The following is an 18,528-nucleotide window of genomic DNA, read 5'->3' on the forward strand; positions in this document are numbered from 1 at the left end:
TTGGACGAATTCTTCCCTCTTAACGTTAGCATTTTTAATATACCCGATACACATGTCTTTTGTTCCCATTGAAGAGTTCTTTAGAATGAGCCATTCCTCAAATTTTTCCATTGAGCCGTTGCGGAGATAGAGGGGAAAAGTTGAATTTGTTTTACAAGATGGCGCCCACACCACGTGACCTATGACATCATAATTAGCATGAAAAAATTCTCGGAGCCAAGACGATCATTTGATGAAAATTTCCTGTCAATCCGACCAGCGGTTGCTGAGAACATTAATTATGAAGTTTTCAGAGGTGCAAAATAGGGTGGAAGAATAATAAGAAAAACTCTAGCAGTAATAATAGGTTACTCTCCATTTCATGGAGAGTAAACCTAATAATAATTACCTTCTCTCCTCGCGGTCTTTCCTTCCCCACCCGTGTCCACGTGTTGAACCGACGGTTTTGCTTTGACATGTTTAAACTCCCCCCTCCCATGTTGTATTCATTTGTATACTACAACTCACTTTTTTTTTTCTGTTCAAAAGGCTGCAATCAATTTGCTCATTAAATCTTTGCATCTGGCAAAGGGCGGACCAAAAACAACACCTGGCAAAGGGCGGATGAGCTCCCGTCAGGGGCCAATGGCCATCCAGTAAGGAGATGGTCTCTCCTAAAAATCACCCATCCGGTTTGGACGGGTTCAGGTCATACCAAACACTTTAAAAATGGTACATGCTGCAATCTTCAAGTCCATGCCACAGATTTCCAATAGGATTTATGTGGGGATTCTGACTGGGCCACTCAAGGACATTTATCTTTTTGTGCCTGAGCCACTCCAGTGTAGCTTTGGCTGTGTGCTCCGTGTTATTGTCATGCTGAAAGGTGAACTTCCATCCCAACTTCAGTATTCTTGCAGAGGGCAGCAGGTATTCCTTTGGAATGTTTCTGAATTTTACTCCATCCATTTTCCCTTCTATCCTGACAAGTTCCCCAGTCCCTGCTGATGAGAAACATCCCCATAACATGATGCTGCCATGACTATGCTTCACAGTAGGGATGGTCTTCTTTGGGTGATGTGCTGTGTTGGGTTTGCGTTGAACATAACATTTTGCATTTAGGCCAAAACGTTCCATTTTGGTTTCGTCAGACCACAAAACATTTTGCCACATGGCTTCAGAATCTCCAGACTGTTTTTTTGCATACCTCAAATGGGACTCAAGGTGGGCTTTTTGAGTAATTGCTTCCTTCTTACCACTCTACCATACAGGCCAGACTTGTGGAGTACTTGGTATATTGCTGTCATAAGCACACAGTGACCAATCTTTGCCATAAAGGCCTGTAGCTCTTTCAAAGTTGCCATTAGTCTCTTGGCCTCTGTGACCAGTCTCCTCCTTGCTTGGTCATCCAGTTTTGGAGGGACAGCCTGATTTAAGCAGGGTCTTGTTGGTTCCATACACCTTCCACTTCTTAATGATTTTCTTGCTGTGCTCCAAGGGATATTCAAGGCCTTTGAAAAACGTTTATGCCCATCCCCTGATCTGTGCCTTTCCACAACTTTATCTTGGAGGTCTTGTTAAAGCTCCTTGGTGCTCATGGTTGTCTTTCCTGTGAAATGCACCACCAAGCAGAGGAAACTTGTAGCAACAGCTGATTTTATTTTGAAATAATCAGAATCACTACAATTGAACACAGGTGGAGGCCAATTAACTTGGTTTGATTTTAAATGTGATTGGTCACACCTGAGATAATTTACAATTATGGGGGTGGGGGGGAAGGGAAGGATACTTATCCAACCAAGATATTCTATATTTGTCCGTTTCCTCTCAGAGGCTGACTGTAATTCTGTCACAGCACTTGTTTGGCACTTGACCAGGGCCTAATTAGGGTAATACTTTCAACAGTTTTATTTTTTCATAACCATAATATTTCTGTGTACATTAAATTCTTGTGAATTACAAATTCCCGACATGGTCTGTAACCATTTTCTTGTGTGCCACTTAGCTGCCAGGAGGCGGCAAACTACCTGGAAACCTACAAGGCTTACGAAAACAAGCCCGCCGACTTGTTGAAGGAGAAGACGGATGACGACTATTTATCACGAGTAAGAGTCCATCTTTAATCACAATGGCACGGAAGATTGCATTTTCTGCATCCTTCTTGTTGTATTGTAAACTTATTTTTGTACACCACTCCTTTCCTATGCCATCTCCAGGCTCTGCATGACGTCATCGCCGGGCACCGAAGGGGGCCCGGCAATGATGCGTGCTGAAAGGGAGCACTCAGTTTTCACTCCGGTTTCTTGTTTTCTTTTTTTTCTTTTTTATCTTGTTTGTTTTCTTTCTTTCTTTATTTCTTGTTTGTTTGTCTGGGCGATATCTCAGCCATCCTTTGAGCTAAGAATATGAAATTTCCGCACAATAATGAGCACATCCTTTGGCAAAAACAGTCTCTTTTGTTTTTTGATTAATCAATTAATTGATTAGTTACTTAATTATTATCAATGAAGTACTTATTTGTTTCCTTTCACATCTGGCCAATATCTCGGACACCTTTTGAGCAAGGAATCTGATATTTGGACCCGATAATGACCAAGTGATTTGGCTGTAAAGTGTATTTTTCTTTTATTGATTAATCAATTAATTGATTAATTATATAATTATTGGATTAATGACTTCATCAATTAATTTTTTTAACGTTACATATTCAGATGAAATGGCGGTGGTTTAGGTATTCTATTAGCGAATTGATTATAATAATTTAATTAATTTAAAATTATTATTTATTTATTTTCATTATTAATCATTTATTTATTTCCTTTCTCATCTGGCCAATATCTCAGGCACCATTGGAGCTAGGAAGCTGATATTTGGACACGACAGTGTCCAAGCGATGTGGCTATACAGGATATTTTTTGATTTATTGATTAATCAATTCATTGATTTATTATTTATTGATTAATCAATTAAGTATTTATTTTTTCAATTAATGACTTATTTTATTAATTTTCAAAAAGTTACTGCTTCGGATGAAACACTGGTGGTTTTGATATGCTATTATCCAATTGATTAAGAAATTATTTTATGATTCTGGTTTATTGATTTTAATTACACAATTAATCAATCAATTAATTGTACACCTCTCCCTCCCAATACCGTCTCTATGTGCTGTACGGCGGTATCGCTGGGTGCCGAAGACGCCCGGGCAATGCCGCGCTGGAGGATGTTATTTATTTGTCATGGGGCCGGTGTACTTTGAATGTATCTGGATTTGTAACCTCCTCTACCGAAGGTGGATGGAGGTTATGTTTTCACCCCTGGCTGTTTGTCTGTCTGTCTGTCTGTCTGTTTGTCTGTGAGCAAGATATCTCAAGATGTTATGTACAGATTCGGACTAAATTTTGCAGAGAGGTTGTGTATGTGATAAGAACGAAATGATTCGATTTTGGTGAAGACCCGGATTTGGATCTAGCTCGTAGAATTTTTTAAGCGATTCTTCACCATTGAGAGATCGGGCCAAAAACGATACATAGCAGAATATCTCAAAATGTTGTGGACGGATTTGGGCAAAACTTGGTGGAGAGGTTGGGTGTGTGACAATGAAGAATCGATTCAATTTTGGTGAAGATCTGAATTTGGATTCTGATACCAGAATTATTTTATTTTTGTGTGATTCTTTACTCTTGAGAGATCGGGCAAAAAGCGATATATAGCATGATATTTAAAAAAGTTGTGGACGAGTTATGACTAAACTTGGTGGACGAGGTGGTTAGGTGACAAGAAGAAGTCCATTAGATTTTGGTTCAGGTCCGAATCCAGATCTGACCTGCCAGTGGGATACAAAACATAAACTGTTCAGCCTGACGGAGGTATGCGCTCTACCGAGTGCAATTCCAGTTTTATTTATTTATTTATTTATTTATTTGCACATGCATGATAGAAGCCTTGTCATAACTGCTTAGCTTGCATGGCTCTTGCTCACAAGCCTTCAGATTATTCTTTTTAAATTACCGTGCATATGCTTGTGCGCGTGCAGGTCGAAAGTCATTTAATTATTCACCAATTTGGAATGAAACGTTTGGGTTTTTTTTTTCTCCTTTCACAATCCCCACAGAGATATGTGCATTTCACAGTCGATAATGGCGTGCACGATCGCACACTTGTCTGCCTTCAGTAGCCTCCCTGGATGATTACGAACAACTGTCTGTGTGACATTTTGTTCCCCAGCGTCTTGTTTTTGGAGTTTCGTCCGACGGTTAAAATGGCCGTTGGGCTTTTTTCGTTGCGAGTAGACTGAACATGTAAGCTCGAGTTTAAGTTGCTGCAGGGGAATCTGTAATGTGAAGGAATGTCCTTTGAGTGTTGTCCTTTCCCCCCTACCCACACCTGCACAGGACTTGAAAATGGCTATTATTATTTCTTTTATTGCAGGCAGCCAATTGTTTTGAAGCCAAATTTACCATGCAAGTAAACGGTACTCTTGTAAACTTTGAAATTGATCAAATTTATTGTTTACTAGCAGAAGTACCCGGCGTTGCTGGGCGGGGGAGGGGAGGAAAGGGGAGGGCAGGGGGGGGAAGGGGAGGGAGGGGGGGAAGGGGAGGGGAGGGGAGGGGGGGAAGGAGGAGGGAGTGAGGGGGAGAAGGTGGAGGGAGTGAGGGGGAGAATGTGGAGGGAGTGAGGGGGAGAAGGTGGAGGGAGTGAGGGGGAGAATGTGGAGGGAGTGAGGAGGGAAGGTGGAGGGAGTGAGGGGGGAAGGAGGGGGGAGAGGGGGAGGGGGTAGGGGGGGAGCGAGGGGGTAGGGAGAGGGGAAGAAAGGGGAGAAGAGAGGGGGAGGAGCAGGGGAGGGGGGGGGGAGGCAGGAGAGGAAGGGGGTTCATATATATTCTGGTGGGTGAATGTGGCTCACGTTGCTGAGTTAAGTGTGATGCCGATCAGGATGAAGACAAAGCCGTACTACCAAATTCGTACACTTCCAGAATTGTTTGATTCATTTGTATTCAAATGTCTGGTGATTATTTTGTATTTATTTATGTGAATGTGTACTTGTATATAACTGTCATTAATTTTAAAAGGTTAGGCACTATCGAGCGTTTTTTTGGGGGGGTTTTTTATTATTATTATTATTTTATTATTATTATTATTATTTTTTTTTGTTACTCCAAAAAAACGATCTTTTTTTTTCTTAATTTTATTTTGCCTAAGACACTCCCAGGCACTCACTGATGAACCTCTGAAAGTTTGACGAAGATCCGTTCAGCCAACTCTGAGAAAAATGGCGACACACAGACGGACATCTCTCTTATATAGTAGATCCGGTCCACCGATGCAGATCGACACTGACTTTCACATAGACTAGTATTCAGTTCTATTTTGAACTTTTGTCTTTCTGCTCAGCTTCCTTCAAACGTTGTTGGTTTGGAATTGATCTCTATTTGTTTAAGGATGGTGTCAATGCTATTGGCATCTGCAGACATCAGTGTCTGCATTGGCCGATTGTCTGTTTGCAGTCGGCTGAATTAGGACCTCGAGTTTGACCTGAATATTTTTCACCTGGCAGATAAGGTGTGTGCACATCCGCCAGTGTTGCATGTCTTTTCACTTTCAAGTTGAATACACTGTGCATTTCAATGCACCATTTAACACTTTCAAGTTAAATGATTTGGTTTCCCAAAGTACATATTCCGAAGGACATCCTGTGGTTTTGCAATATTCTTTTTTTGTTTGTTTGCAGGTTGTAAGCCATCATGTTGAAATTGCAAATCAAACCTTTGCAAAGATATGGGTGATTTAGACACAAGTGAATATGCTCCAAATAATTCCTATAAGGTGCACATGATTACTGTTACTCATTTTTAATGGACCGTCAGTCCTCCACACGAGTATATCTTTACCCCGCGTGCACGAAGCTTAAACTTTGAAGACGATTTGCATATCAGGTCACTGAATTCAACCACTAATTATTTTTGAGGTCAAAAGAATGCTCCACTGAGTGCCATTCTACTTTGTTCTGTTTTGCTAAGTGTCGCTCTATGAGTGAATTTTAATTCTGTCTGTCTGTCTGTCTGTTTGTCTGTTTGTCTGTCATAGGGTCTGTTTTATGTCAGTCACCTACAGGTCACAATTTTCGACCGATATTCACGAAACTTCACCAAATGGTAGAGTTGGTCATAAGCAAGAAGCCTATTGTTTTGGGGTCAAAAGGTGAATAGGTCATTAGGTCAATATAGGGCAGGCCAAGGTCACCAACTTTGTCGAATTTCTAAAATCCTCAATTTTCATCCGATTGACTTGAAATCTGAAGAGGATTTGCATGCCTGGTCACTGAATTCAACCACTAACTATTTTTGAGGTCAAATAGGCCAAAAGGTCAACATAGGCCGGATTTCTAAAATCCTTAATTTTCATCTGATTGACTTGTAATTTTAAGAGGATTTGCAGATATGGTCACTGAATTCAGCGATAAACTATTTTTGAGGTCAACTTAGGCCAAAAGTTCAGCACAGGTGAAAAGGTCATCAGAGGCCAAATTTCTAAAATCCTCAATTTTCATCCAATTTACTTGGAATTTGAAGAGGATTTGTATATCTGGACACTGAATTCAACCACCAAGTATTTTGGAGGTCAACATCGGTCAAGAGTGCAACATAGACCAGATTTCTAAAATCCTCAATTTTCATCCAATTGACTTGAAATTTTAAGAGGATTTGCATATATTGTCACTGAATTTAACCCCCAACTATTTTTGAGGTCAACGTAGACCAGATTTCTAAAATCCTCAATTTTCATCGGATTGACTTGAAATTTAAGAGGATTTGCATATATGGTCACTGAATTCAACCCCCAACTATTTTTGAGGTCAACATAGGCGAAAAGGTCAACATTGGCCAAATTCCTAAAATCCTCAATTTTCATTCGATTGACTTGAAATTTTAAGAGGATTTGCAGATATTGTCACTGAATTTAACCCCCAACTATTTTTGAGGTCAACGTAGACCAGATTTCTAAAATCCTCAATTTTCATCGGATTGACTTGAAATTTAAGAGGATTTGCATATATGGTCACTGAATCCAACCACCAAGTATTTTTGAGGTGAACATAGGCCAAAAGTTGGACGAAACATGTTGGACAGGTTGTGTGTTTGACGAGGAAGAATCGATTCAATTTTGGTGAAGATCCGGATCCGGATTGGGCAAGTATATATATATTTTTAAGTGATTCTTCACCGTTGGGAGATTGGGCCAAAAACAATATATAGCAGGATATCTCAAAAAGTTGTGGACGGATGATTTTGATTAAATGTGATTCTGTATTGTGATTTTTCTGGTCGACTCTGGGATACAAAATGGAAACTGTTCACCTGGCGGAGGTATGCTCTCTACTGAGTGCCGTTCTAGTTTGTGTACTCTTTAAGTTAAGGGTCTATTCCTGTGTGTCCATATTACATACCATCTGTGCTTGTTTACAGGTCACCGACTGCCTGACCACGGTGAAATCGGTTAATCGTACCGATGTTCTCACTCTCGTGAACACATTTGGGGTAAGCCAGCATGGATGGGAAGCTTCGTCCTCATTTTCCGCTTTGTGTTTGTTATCCCATCTGTACCAGATATTTTAACTTGTATACAGACGAGCTATTCCACGATGCTTCTGTCTCTCATTAATCCACTGCCTCCGGTTTTTTTTTTCCCACCCACTCAGTCTCTCGCAGACATAATCAAAGCCACCAAAGAAGACCTTTCCTTGTGTCCAGGCCTTGGTCCACAAAAGGTGAACAAAATCTGAAAATCTGTCTACTACGCTAATGCCACATTTGTCTAGGACGTTCTCAAAACGCCTTGCTGCTGTCATAAGGTTATTTTGGTCCAAAATGGTGGACATATGGAATAGCTCTGAGGTTGCATACTTGCCTTTCATCTTTCTAGTCTTGGTTTGATTCCTGATCCCATTGTAAACTCACCCTGGTACTTCGCAGGCAGGGCGTTGTATAAATGAGCATGCCATCATTCGTAGCGATTGTTAAGCAGGCTGTCCTGCCTGTAAGGATTTGCTGGTGAACGGTAAAGATCCAGTGGTTTATTTCAAAAGCTAGGATAGCTATCTCCTGGTATTCTGCCTAACGTCAAAATTCCAGCCCCAAATGTACAGGGAGGGGCACTGCGACAGCGGGGCAGAAATTCATCGTTCATGATGCCATCAGTAGGTCGAAGTGGGTCAGTGCGTGCGTGCTTAGATTCCATATTAACTTTGTGTTAAGGTAAGTATATTTGACGTTGTGCATTACCATGTTAATGTGATACCCTGACCCACATGTTGTCTAATTTTCGGTTATTTCTTGATTACATTTTCATCTGTGGCATAAACTTTTCCTGTTGTAAGCGCTGCCACCTCATGCCCACATTTGGCATTGTGTCTTCCAAAAGCATTTTTTGTAATTTATGAAATCATTTTGTTTTGTCGAAATCGGTTCCAACGGAGAGGCTGCCCGTCGTGTTATCAAGATGTCAAACCTGGAATCAGAGCATCCATTGCTCGGATCCAAATGGCTGCAAATAAAGTTCATCGCGATAACTCCGATGATGTAAATATCCCGTGAAGTTGCCCAGGGAGGTGTGCATGGGGCAATTAACCGCTGAGCATTAAAATGTATCCGAAGTGGTGTTTTGGGCCGAACTCAGGCAATGCATGCAAACGACGAGTTTAATTTCTCCATTTCATTTTCTGTAGGCGTCAGGCCTGTGGTTTATTTTGACGTTTTAATCCTGTTGCCAACCTGTTTCTTTTGACGATTTCATTTTTGTCAGGTTGTTTGCTGAAGCCCACGCGACAGTGTACCGCAAAGTTCCCGTTAACCATGAACCCTTTCGACCTTGAGCTGGAATTGCCAAACGCCGGTGGGCTATCGAGCCGCGAAGTGTTGCACCGAATTTGGAAAAGCCTTCCCTACAGTGTTCCGGAAAGCCGAGTTGGATGGAGTTGGTCTTGTCTCGGCTTTGTTGACTCCAAACGCACTGAAACGACCAGGATTATTTCCACTCCTCAGTTTCTCATCTGCAAATGCTACTTGACTCTCGGCAATGTGGGGCACTTTCCGGGTGTGTTCAGAAATGCGCTCTGTCACTTTGGAGATAAGGCACAGGGTGGTAATCGGCTCGGACAGTCTCCAAACTTTCCTGAGGGCGATTCAGGGATGCCAATGAAAGTGAAAGAGGATGTCTCTTGAAGCATCAGATTCCACTGGTTTTGTTGGGAAGCCGTCTTGGTGTAGATGTTTTGACAGTGAGGTTGTACCATGTGTATGTTTACTTTGTGCTGAATATCAAATGGTGTGTTTGCCCTTCACAGCACTTTCTTAGACTGTACTAGCAGAAGTACCCGGCGTTGCCGGGCGGGGGAGGGGGGTTAGGAGGGGGGGAAGGGGGGTAAAAAATAAGTAACTTTGTATACTTTTTTTTTTTTAACTCCAAAAAAACGAAAAAAAAAATTCAAAAATCCCCACCCCCTAAAACACTCACAGGCACTCACTGATGAATCTCTGAAAGTTTGACGAACATCCGTTGAGCCATCTCTGAGAACAATGGTGACACAGACAGACATCTCTCTTATATAGTAGATATGGCTTCCATTTTGAGTTTTATTAGTCCCCTACCGGTGTACACTGGAGGGGACTATAGGTTTGCACGCCGTCCCTCCGTCCGTCAGTCCGTCACGCAAAGAACAGTTTTCCGGACTTTTTTCGAAACGCTTAATGCTAATGATTTCAAACTTGGCACATGGTTTCCTCATGATAAGTTACAGATCAAGTTCGAACTTCACGACGTTTCGATCATTTTAAACAAAGTTATGGCACTTTGAACTTTGGGAATTCTGATAATTCTGATGATCCTTAACTCAGTGCCGTTTTAAGTTTTAATTTCCTTTAAAAACCAATTTCTCTGCAATAATAGGACCGATTGAGATCTAATTTTCACCATAGGAGGGACTCGGTCTGTAGAATATTTTAATGGTAATTATGACGTCACAGGTCACGTGGTTCGGCCGCCATATTGTTTTTCGTGAAAAGACGAAAACCCCTTTTTCTCTGCAACGGCTGAAGAGATCGAGGCCAAACTTTGCAGGCAGAATCGCATACCCATGACGAACAAAAAAGTCAGCGAGCATGACGTCATGCATCACATGGTTTCAGAGTAATGACGTTTTAAAGCATGAACCTTTAAAACCGAGCCCCTCCCTCATTTTTGATCCAATCGAGGGGAAACTTCACAGATCTGTTCAGCATGTCAGTCTACTAAAATGTCCTTTTGGAATTTGTGATAGGTCACGTGGTTTGGCAGATATCGTTAATTAAACGAAAATATTTAAAAAATGGATATCTCTTGTTTATTCTGGAGTTCTCCTCAAGCCGTACCGCGCGCCCTCAGCCTCGTTTCGCGAACGTCAACAGCGCAACACAGCGCGTGCTTTTCGGAGGGGCGGAGCCAAGCCGAACAACCTATATATATATATATATACACACATTGATCGTGAACCGGAAAATATAATAAATTACTGATATTTAGCGACTCGAAAGGTTCTTTATCAACGACTTATTTTCTCGTGCTTCTGCTGACCTGTCTGCAAGGTGTATAAATCAATGTCCCGAGTGCGAATCACAGGTGAGCCCATCCTGAGGTAATTAGCGATTGGGAACGATTCAGAACCTGTGGGTAAATAACCCTTGGTAATTTCCCCAACAGTTTTCCGGACGACGGACTGCCGGTAGGGGACATGTATTGCAGCGCAATACTCAGAATGCTTGTTTTATGTGTATTATACATGACTCTCGATCTTTTCCGTCACCACTTTCCCCTTGTTCCATTAATCAAAATGTCCTCCGCGTCATTGTCATGGTAATTTGTACATGTAAACCCCTTTTTACAACCTCCAGCACTGAAGGTGGACTGAGGTTATGTCTTTACCCTGTCTGTTTGTCTGTCTCTGAGCAGGATATCTCTAAGGGTTATGGACGGATTCGGCCGAAATTATGTGGACAGGTTTGGTTTGTGACGAGGACCAAATCATTTGATTTTGGTGACGATCTGGATCTGGATACTAGAATTTGTGAAGTGAATCTTCACCACTGAGAGATATGCCAAAAACGATATATAGCACGATATAATTCAAAATGTTAGGGAAGGATTCGGACGAGATTTGGTGGACAGGTTGAGTGGGTGACGTGGACGAATTTGTTAGATTTTGGTGAAGATCTGGATCCGGATACGAGAATTTTTTTTCAATTATTTAAATCATTCTTCACCATTGAGAGATGGGACCAAGTACAATATACTAGCTATACTCCCAAAACATACAAGGCCTTGTGTTTTTTAACACGTTTATTCATATATTTCACTGTAAACACAATTAACAATCTCATTCTTCTCAGATACAACACTTAATGAGTGTAGAGGATTGTCTGTCGAGGTAGCATTATCGTTTTAAATAAAATAAATTTGACGTACAAAATACACACACTTTGATACATATTATTATATAATACACATATCAGATGGAATGAGAGGTATGAGAACAGTATCTGAATTCGATCTATTACATGGGCCTCTGATGTGTCTTTGTAGGTGTGCAGAAACATACCTAAGGTGTGTGTGTGTGTGTGTGTGTGTGTGTGTGTGTGTGTGTGTGTGTGTGTGTGTGTGTGTGTGTGTGTGTATATATATGTATATATATATATATATATATATATATATATATACATACAGACGGCATTTAATATGGAATATTTTTTTTGTGGGGGTGAACTTACTTTTCAAGAGAACCAAAAGTTCATTGGAATTATGTTGAAATTATTCTAGATTTTGTTAATGTGACCTTTAAAACAAACAAAAACCACATTTGACATTTTGAAACAAATAAATTGATCCTTGAAAGTGATGTAAACTGATATCGAACTCAATTCATGGACAGTACTGTGTTAAACTTCTGTACGTTTTCCAGAAGTATCTCTTTATTTTGCACATTAGCCAAAATTTTTTTTTACAAAAACAAAAGTTAAATTACGACTGGGAATACGGACAGTAAAATTACAGTTCAGTACTTTGTGTAACCCCCACGAGCATTCAGGAGAGCACGTACACGTTGAGGCATGCTGTTCACGAGATTTGCCAAGGTTTGGACAGGAATCGCTTGCCATGCAGTGACAATAGCCTGCTGCAATTCATGCACAGAGGTCGGCTGCTGGTCCAAGTGGTCGATTTGACGCGTTAATTCTGCCCACAAGTTCTCTATCCGATTCATATCCGTGGACATGGCAGGCCACTCCATATGCTCTACACCACGTTCAACAAGAAAGTGTTGGATCATGCGAGGACGATGAGGCCGTGCATTGTCATCTTGGAAGACAAAGTTTCCTCGAAAGGCTGCACGAGCAAATGGAAGCAATGTTTCTTCCAGAATGGCCCTGTACTTGAACTGGTTCAGGTTTCCATTCAGAACAACCAGGTCAGTTTTTCCCCCTGCATGAAAAGCAGCCTAAACGGTCACCCCAACACCTCCAGCTTGGACTCTTGGCACTATACAATCTTTGTTGTAGGCTTCATGCACTTGTTTGCGCACTCGGACGCGGCCTTCTTGACGATAGACCAGAAATCTAGACTCGTCACTGAAGATCACGTGATTCCAGTGTCCTGGCTGCCATTGACGGTGCTCTCTGGCCCACTGCAATCGGCGCTGGCGGTGTTGTCTGGTCAGGCGTGGCTTTCTCAGGGGACGCCTGGCACGATAGCCTGCTTGAACCAGTCGTTGGTTGACTAGCCTTCTGGATACAGGCACATCTGTCAGTTGCTGCCACTCAGCCCTAAGCCGATTAGCTGACTTGGTACGGCCATTGCGAACTAACCGGTGCAGCTGGCGATCATCCCTCCTTGTGGTTCTGCGGGGACGTCCTGGCCTCGGGATTGGAGTAGGGACACCCCTCTGAGCATTTCGTTTCAGGATCTTTGACACCTGACCTTGAGTGATGCCATACTGCTGAGCAATAGCACGCTGTTTCATACCGTAATTTCGTGAAGCCACCACTCCATGACAAACAGCATTGTCGTGTTGACGGACCATCTCCAGAGGAAGCGGCAATAACTTTTGGAGAAGTGCAGCAGTTGTTTTCCACTAATACAGAACGCAACAACCGTTGTATACCCAACTGTGAAGCCAATCATCAAATGCACCTGTCCGTACATTTTGCCACCCCACCTGTGATATAATCCTGTTGTTGACTTCTTGCTGCGACAGACAATCAGTGACATGGTTCTTTTAACAAATAAATCACCAAAGTGTAAAAGAAACTCACCAGATTGATACACTGAGTTCAGAAAGTAAACCCAAGTCAAGAAAAAAAAAAAATTCCATATTAAATGCCAAGTCTGTGTATATATATATTGTTTCGTGCTCTTCCCCAAACCCCGGTCACGGTGTACCTCCGAGCCCCGAGAGGAGTCACGGCAGAAAGATGTGTTATTCTGTATGTCAAAGATCAATGGTGAAACCACACCAATTGTTACCAACAAACAAGTATTGTATTAAGATCACACAAGAATAACAGTACAAAAAACAATAGTCATCAATTGTACAACAAATATATCATTCCTGTGATGGTACCATCAGTTTCGTACAATATAACTCACTGTGCTCCAAGTGAGCGAAAAGAACATCCCCAATGTCTCCATCCCGGCTTCAAGCCAAAGTTGGTTCTGGCTTCAAGCCAAAATCGATCCACTCTAGTGATCGTCAGAACGATGTTGTATCGAGACCAGAATCCCGTTCAGTTGACAGTCACACTGCCAAAGATAGGCAAAAGTATCCTCAAGAGGCGACTGGGAAATTACACCTTCGGGTATGGACATTCAACGGCTCACAGACGGCGAACCGCAAATTCCCACTCAAAATCCACGTTACACACACACACCGGATTAACGTCTGGATGCAGTGAAAATGGTTGAAGCGAGGTGAAAAGCCTGGAGCGATCCGAAATCCGGCGTGAGGCAAAATGGCCAACGGTGCATTCTCAAGACGTACCGGCAGTCCAATGATTCTCTTCGGAATCGACCGCAAAACCTGTCACGCAGGTTTATCTGTCACAGCGATGACAACTCTGTCGCAGGAATCCCTTTCCCAGGAAACGCCAAAGTTCGCTGGTGACCCTCGTTCGCCAGCGTTTGCTCCAGACCTCCAAACAGCTCGGGTCCTTCTCCAACCTCACTCGCTCCGCCTCCTTTTCCTCTTCTTCCTCTTCGTCTTCGTCCGGTTCCGGTTTCTTTTAAAACATATATATATATATATATATATATATATATATATATATATATATATATATATATATATATATATATATATATATATATATATATATATATATGTATATATACTGTATATATATATATATATATATATATATATATATTGTTGTGGTTTTGGAATAAAGGATAATCCCCCTCGTAGGTAGACGCACCACAACATGTAGCCTCCCGATAGTTCAGTTATTTCTTAGTGAATGTAAGCGTAGTCCTTTCCTGTCGGGTGGGCCATAAGTAGCCATACATAGGGTTTTTAAAAGTGGTCGCAGACATACAGCCACAGATGAAGATACAACGGACAGAATACTAACAAAGCTTACACGGAGTCCCCTAAAAAGTACACGACGGTTGTCTGCAGAAAGCCGTGTCAGCAGATCGAGTATCAGGTGCATTTTGAAAGCAAACAAATGGCATCGATACAAATTGCATATGGCGCAGCATCTGAGTGAAGACGACCCGGATAGACGGATGGAATTTTGTGAATGGGCATTAAGCAAATTGAACGATGACGCAAACTTCTCATCTGGGATCTTGTTTACCGATGAAGCCAATTTTTACGGCAATGGAGAGGTTAATCGGCAAAACTTACGTTATTGAAGTAATTTCATAAAAGTGTTTATTTTCCCTATGTATGGTTACTTTTGGCCCACCCTGTGTGTATATATATATATATATATATATATATATATATATATATATATATATATATATATATATATATATATATATATATATATATATATATATATATATCTGTATATATATATATACAGACTTGGCATTTAATATGGAATATATTTTTTTTCTTGACTTGGGTTTACTTTCTGAACTCAGTATATCAATCTGGTGAGTTTTTTTTTACCCTTCGGTGATGTCTTTGTTGAAAGAACCATGTCACTGAATGTCTTTCGCAGCAAGAAGTCAATAACAGGATTATATCACAGGTGGCATGACAAAATGTAAGGACAGGTACATTTGACGATTGGCTTCACAATCGGGTATACAAGGGTTGTTGCGTTCTGTATTAGTGGAAAACAACTGCTGCACATCTACAAAAGTTATTGCCGCTTCCTCTGGAGATGGTCCGTCAACTTGACAATGCTGTTTGTCATGGAGTGGTGGCTTTACGAAATTCTGGCATGAAACAGCGTGCTATTGCTCGGCAGTATGGCATCACTCAAGGTCAGGTGTCAAAGATCCTGAAACGAAATGCTCAGAGGGGTGTCCCTACTCCAATACCGAGGCCAGGACGTCCACGCAGAACCACAAGGAGAGATGATCGCCAGCTGCACCGGTTAGTCTGCAATGGCCGTACCAAGTCAGCTAATCGGCGTAGGGCTGAGTGCCATCAACTGACAAATGTGCCTGTATCCAGAAGGCTAGTCAACCACCGACTGGTTCAAGCAGGCAATCGTGCCAGGCGTCCCCTGAGAAAGCCACGCCTGACCAGACAACACAGCCAGCGCCGATTGCAGTGGGCCAGAGAGCACCGTCAATGGCAGCCAGGACACTGGAATCACGTGACCTTCAGTGACAAGTCTAGATTTCTGGTCTATCGTCAAGATGGCCGCATCCGAGTGCGCAGACAAGTGCATGAAGCCCACAACGAAGATTGTATAGTGCCAAGAGTCCAAGCTGGAGGTGGTGGGGTGACCGTTTGGGCTGCTTTTCATGCAGGGGGCAAAACTGACCTGGTTGCTCTGAATGGAAACCTGAACCAGTTCAAGTACAGGGTCATTCTGGAAGAAACATTGCTTCCATTTGCTCGTGCAGCCTTTAGAGGAAACTTTGTCTTCCAAGATGACAATGCACGGCCTCATCGTGCACGCATGATCCAACACTTTCTTGTTGAACGTGGTGTAGAGCATATGGAGTGGCCTGCCATGTCCCCGGATATGAATCCGATAGAGAACTTGTGGGCAGAATTAACGCATCAAATCGACAACTTGGACCAGCAGCCGACGTCTGTGCGTGAATTGCAGCAGACTATTGTCACTGCATGGCAAGCGATTCCTGTCCCAAACCTTGGCAAATCTCGTGAACAGCATGCCTCAACGTGTACGTGCTCTCCTGAATGCTCGTTGGGGTTACACGAAGTACTGAACTGTAATTTTACTGTCCGTAATCCCAGTCATAATTTAGCTTTTGTTTTTGTTGAAATTTTTTTTGGCTAATGTGCAAAATAAAGAGATACTTCTGGAAAACCTACAGAAGTTTAACACAGTACTGTCTGTGAATTGAGTTCGATATCAGTTTACATCACTTTCGAGGATCAATTTATTTGCTTCGAAATGTCAAATGTGGTTTTTGTTTCTTTTAAACGTCACATTAACAAAATCTAGAATAATATCAACATAATTCCAATGAACTTTTGGTTCGAAGTCATCTTGAAAAGTAAGTTCACCCCCACAAAAAAAATATTCCATATTAAATGCCAAGTCTGTATATATATATATATATATATATATATATTGAAGGAGCTGGGGCTCCCATGTCGATCGGAAGAATGGACGCGACAAAAAGCTGGAATTCATCCGAGTTGCTTTAATCAAACCAAACACTCAGGCACTCTGAAAAGCCCGTTTATCAGGCAGCAATATATATACATATTATCCCGGAGCGTTTGCCCAGGAAAGGCGAGAGGGGGCGTGGCCCAGCGTCCTGGCTGCGGCCTGGCAAGTTGAGGGCGAGCCTGCCCGGGCATGCCCGGGCATGCCCGGGCGTCCCGACCGAGGCCTGGCAAGTTGAGCGCGGGCCTGCCCGGGCGTCCTGGACGAGCCCGGCATGGTGATCGCTCCGCGTCCTTGATAGGTGCAAGGCAATTGTGAAAACCCAGCGGTAGCCGCTACAATATATATATATATATATATATATATATATATATATATATATATATATATATATATATATATATATATATATATATATATATCACGTCACAATATTTCAAAAAGTTGTGGATGGGTTATGCCAAAACCTGCCATAGGAGTTGGTTAGGTGAGAAGAACAAACTGATTAAAATTTGGTTAAGGGACGACTTATCGGTGGGCTACAAAACACAAGCTATTCAGCCTGGCGGAGGTATGTGCTTTACTGAGTGGCGTTTTAGTTCACTTTGTGTTCCTTCCTTTTGTGTTTTGTTCTTCCCTGAGCCGCAACCGCTGTACATAGTATAACCTAAAATTGTGGATCCAGATTGTGAGAGGGTTGCAATTGTTTTTTTTTGCTGATTAGGAAATTCAGAATCAGACATGGATTGTAGAGGTGGGTGGGGGGGGAATCTCCTACTTTTAGTATAAATGTATGCCAAATTTAGAAGAGGATGAGCATCCATGCTGAGTTTTGTTGCAATAGAATGTGGGACAGTTACTTGATGGTTGTGGAAAAAACTATTTGAACCTCCCCCCCACCCCCTCCCGAACAACATTTTAAATTGACCTGTTTGCCCTTTTAGGTTTGGAAAATTTCTTCTTTTTGTGAGGGTGAAGGGGATGTCCTGCTGACATCTAATATATAAAGCTCTTTCAAACGAACCACTCACTCACTGATTCTAAATCTTTAGTACTGCCTAGGTGGGGTAGAAAGCTGAAATTTTGCATACTGATGCATCTCAAAACCAATGACAAAAATATATATTCGAAAGGTACTCAACATTTAAAAAAAGCTTCAGCCCATAAACATAAAAAAAACTCGATAATAAACTAGAACGGCACTTGGTAGAGAGCATACCCCACCAGGCTGACCGGTTTGCGGTTTGTATTCCACTGATAGGCCGGATCTGGATTCAGACCTGAACCAAAATCAAATTGGTTTGTTCTCGTCACCTAACCAACTCTTACACAACTTTTTGAAATATCATGGTATATATCGTTTTTGGCCCGATCTCTCAATGGTTAAGAATCACTTTATAAATTTAAAAAACTCGAGTATTTGTATCCGGGTTCAGATCTTCACCAAAATCTAATGAATTTGTCCTTGTCACACACTCAACTTGCCCACCTAAATTCATGTCGATCCGTCCACAACTTTTTAAGGTGTCCTACAAACAAACAAACAAACAAGAAAGACTTCGTGCAGAGCACGATACTTGAGAAATCTAAAACAAATAAGACCTTAAAAATATATAATTGGTAGTTGAAGTCAAAGACCAAATATGCACATCCTCTTCAAATTTCAAGTCATTTGGATGAAAATTGACTATTTTAG

The 18,528-nt window shown here is 41.7% G+C and overlaps 1 protein-coding gene across 1 annotated transcript in view; it reads left to right on the forward strand.

Annotated features, from left to right (window-relative positions):
* Positions 1–18,528, forward strand: part of ERCC1 (ERCC excision repair 1, endonuclease non-catalytic subunit) — a 52,544-nt gene that overhangs the window by 32,722 nt on the left and 1,294 nt on the right. Inside the window, exons 6-8 of the mRNA XM_078778802.1 lie at positions 1,985–2,084; positions 7,449–7,520; positions 7,682–7,750. Coding sequence (XP_078634928.1) covers positions 1,985–2,084; positions 7,449–7,520; positions 7,682–7,750 — 241 coding nt within the window. The remainder of the gene's footprint in view (positions 1–1,984; positions 2,085–7,448; positions 7,521–7,681; positions 7,751–18,528) is intronic.

This window comes from Myxine glutinosa, chromosome 5 (assembly GCF_964187855.1).
Source record: "Myxine glutinosa chromosome 5, kmMyxGlut1.1, whole genome shotgun sequence".
Taxonomy (NCBI): Eukaryota; Metazoa; Chordata; class Myxini; order Myxiniformes; family Myxinidae; genus Myxine; species Myxine glutinosa.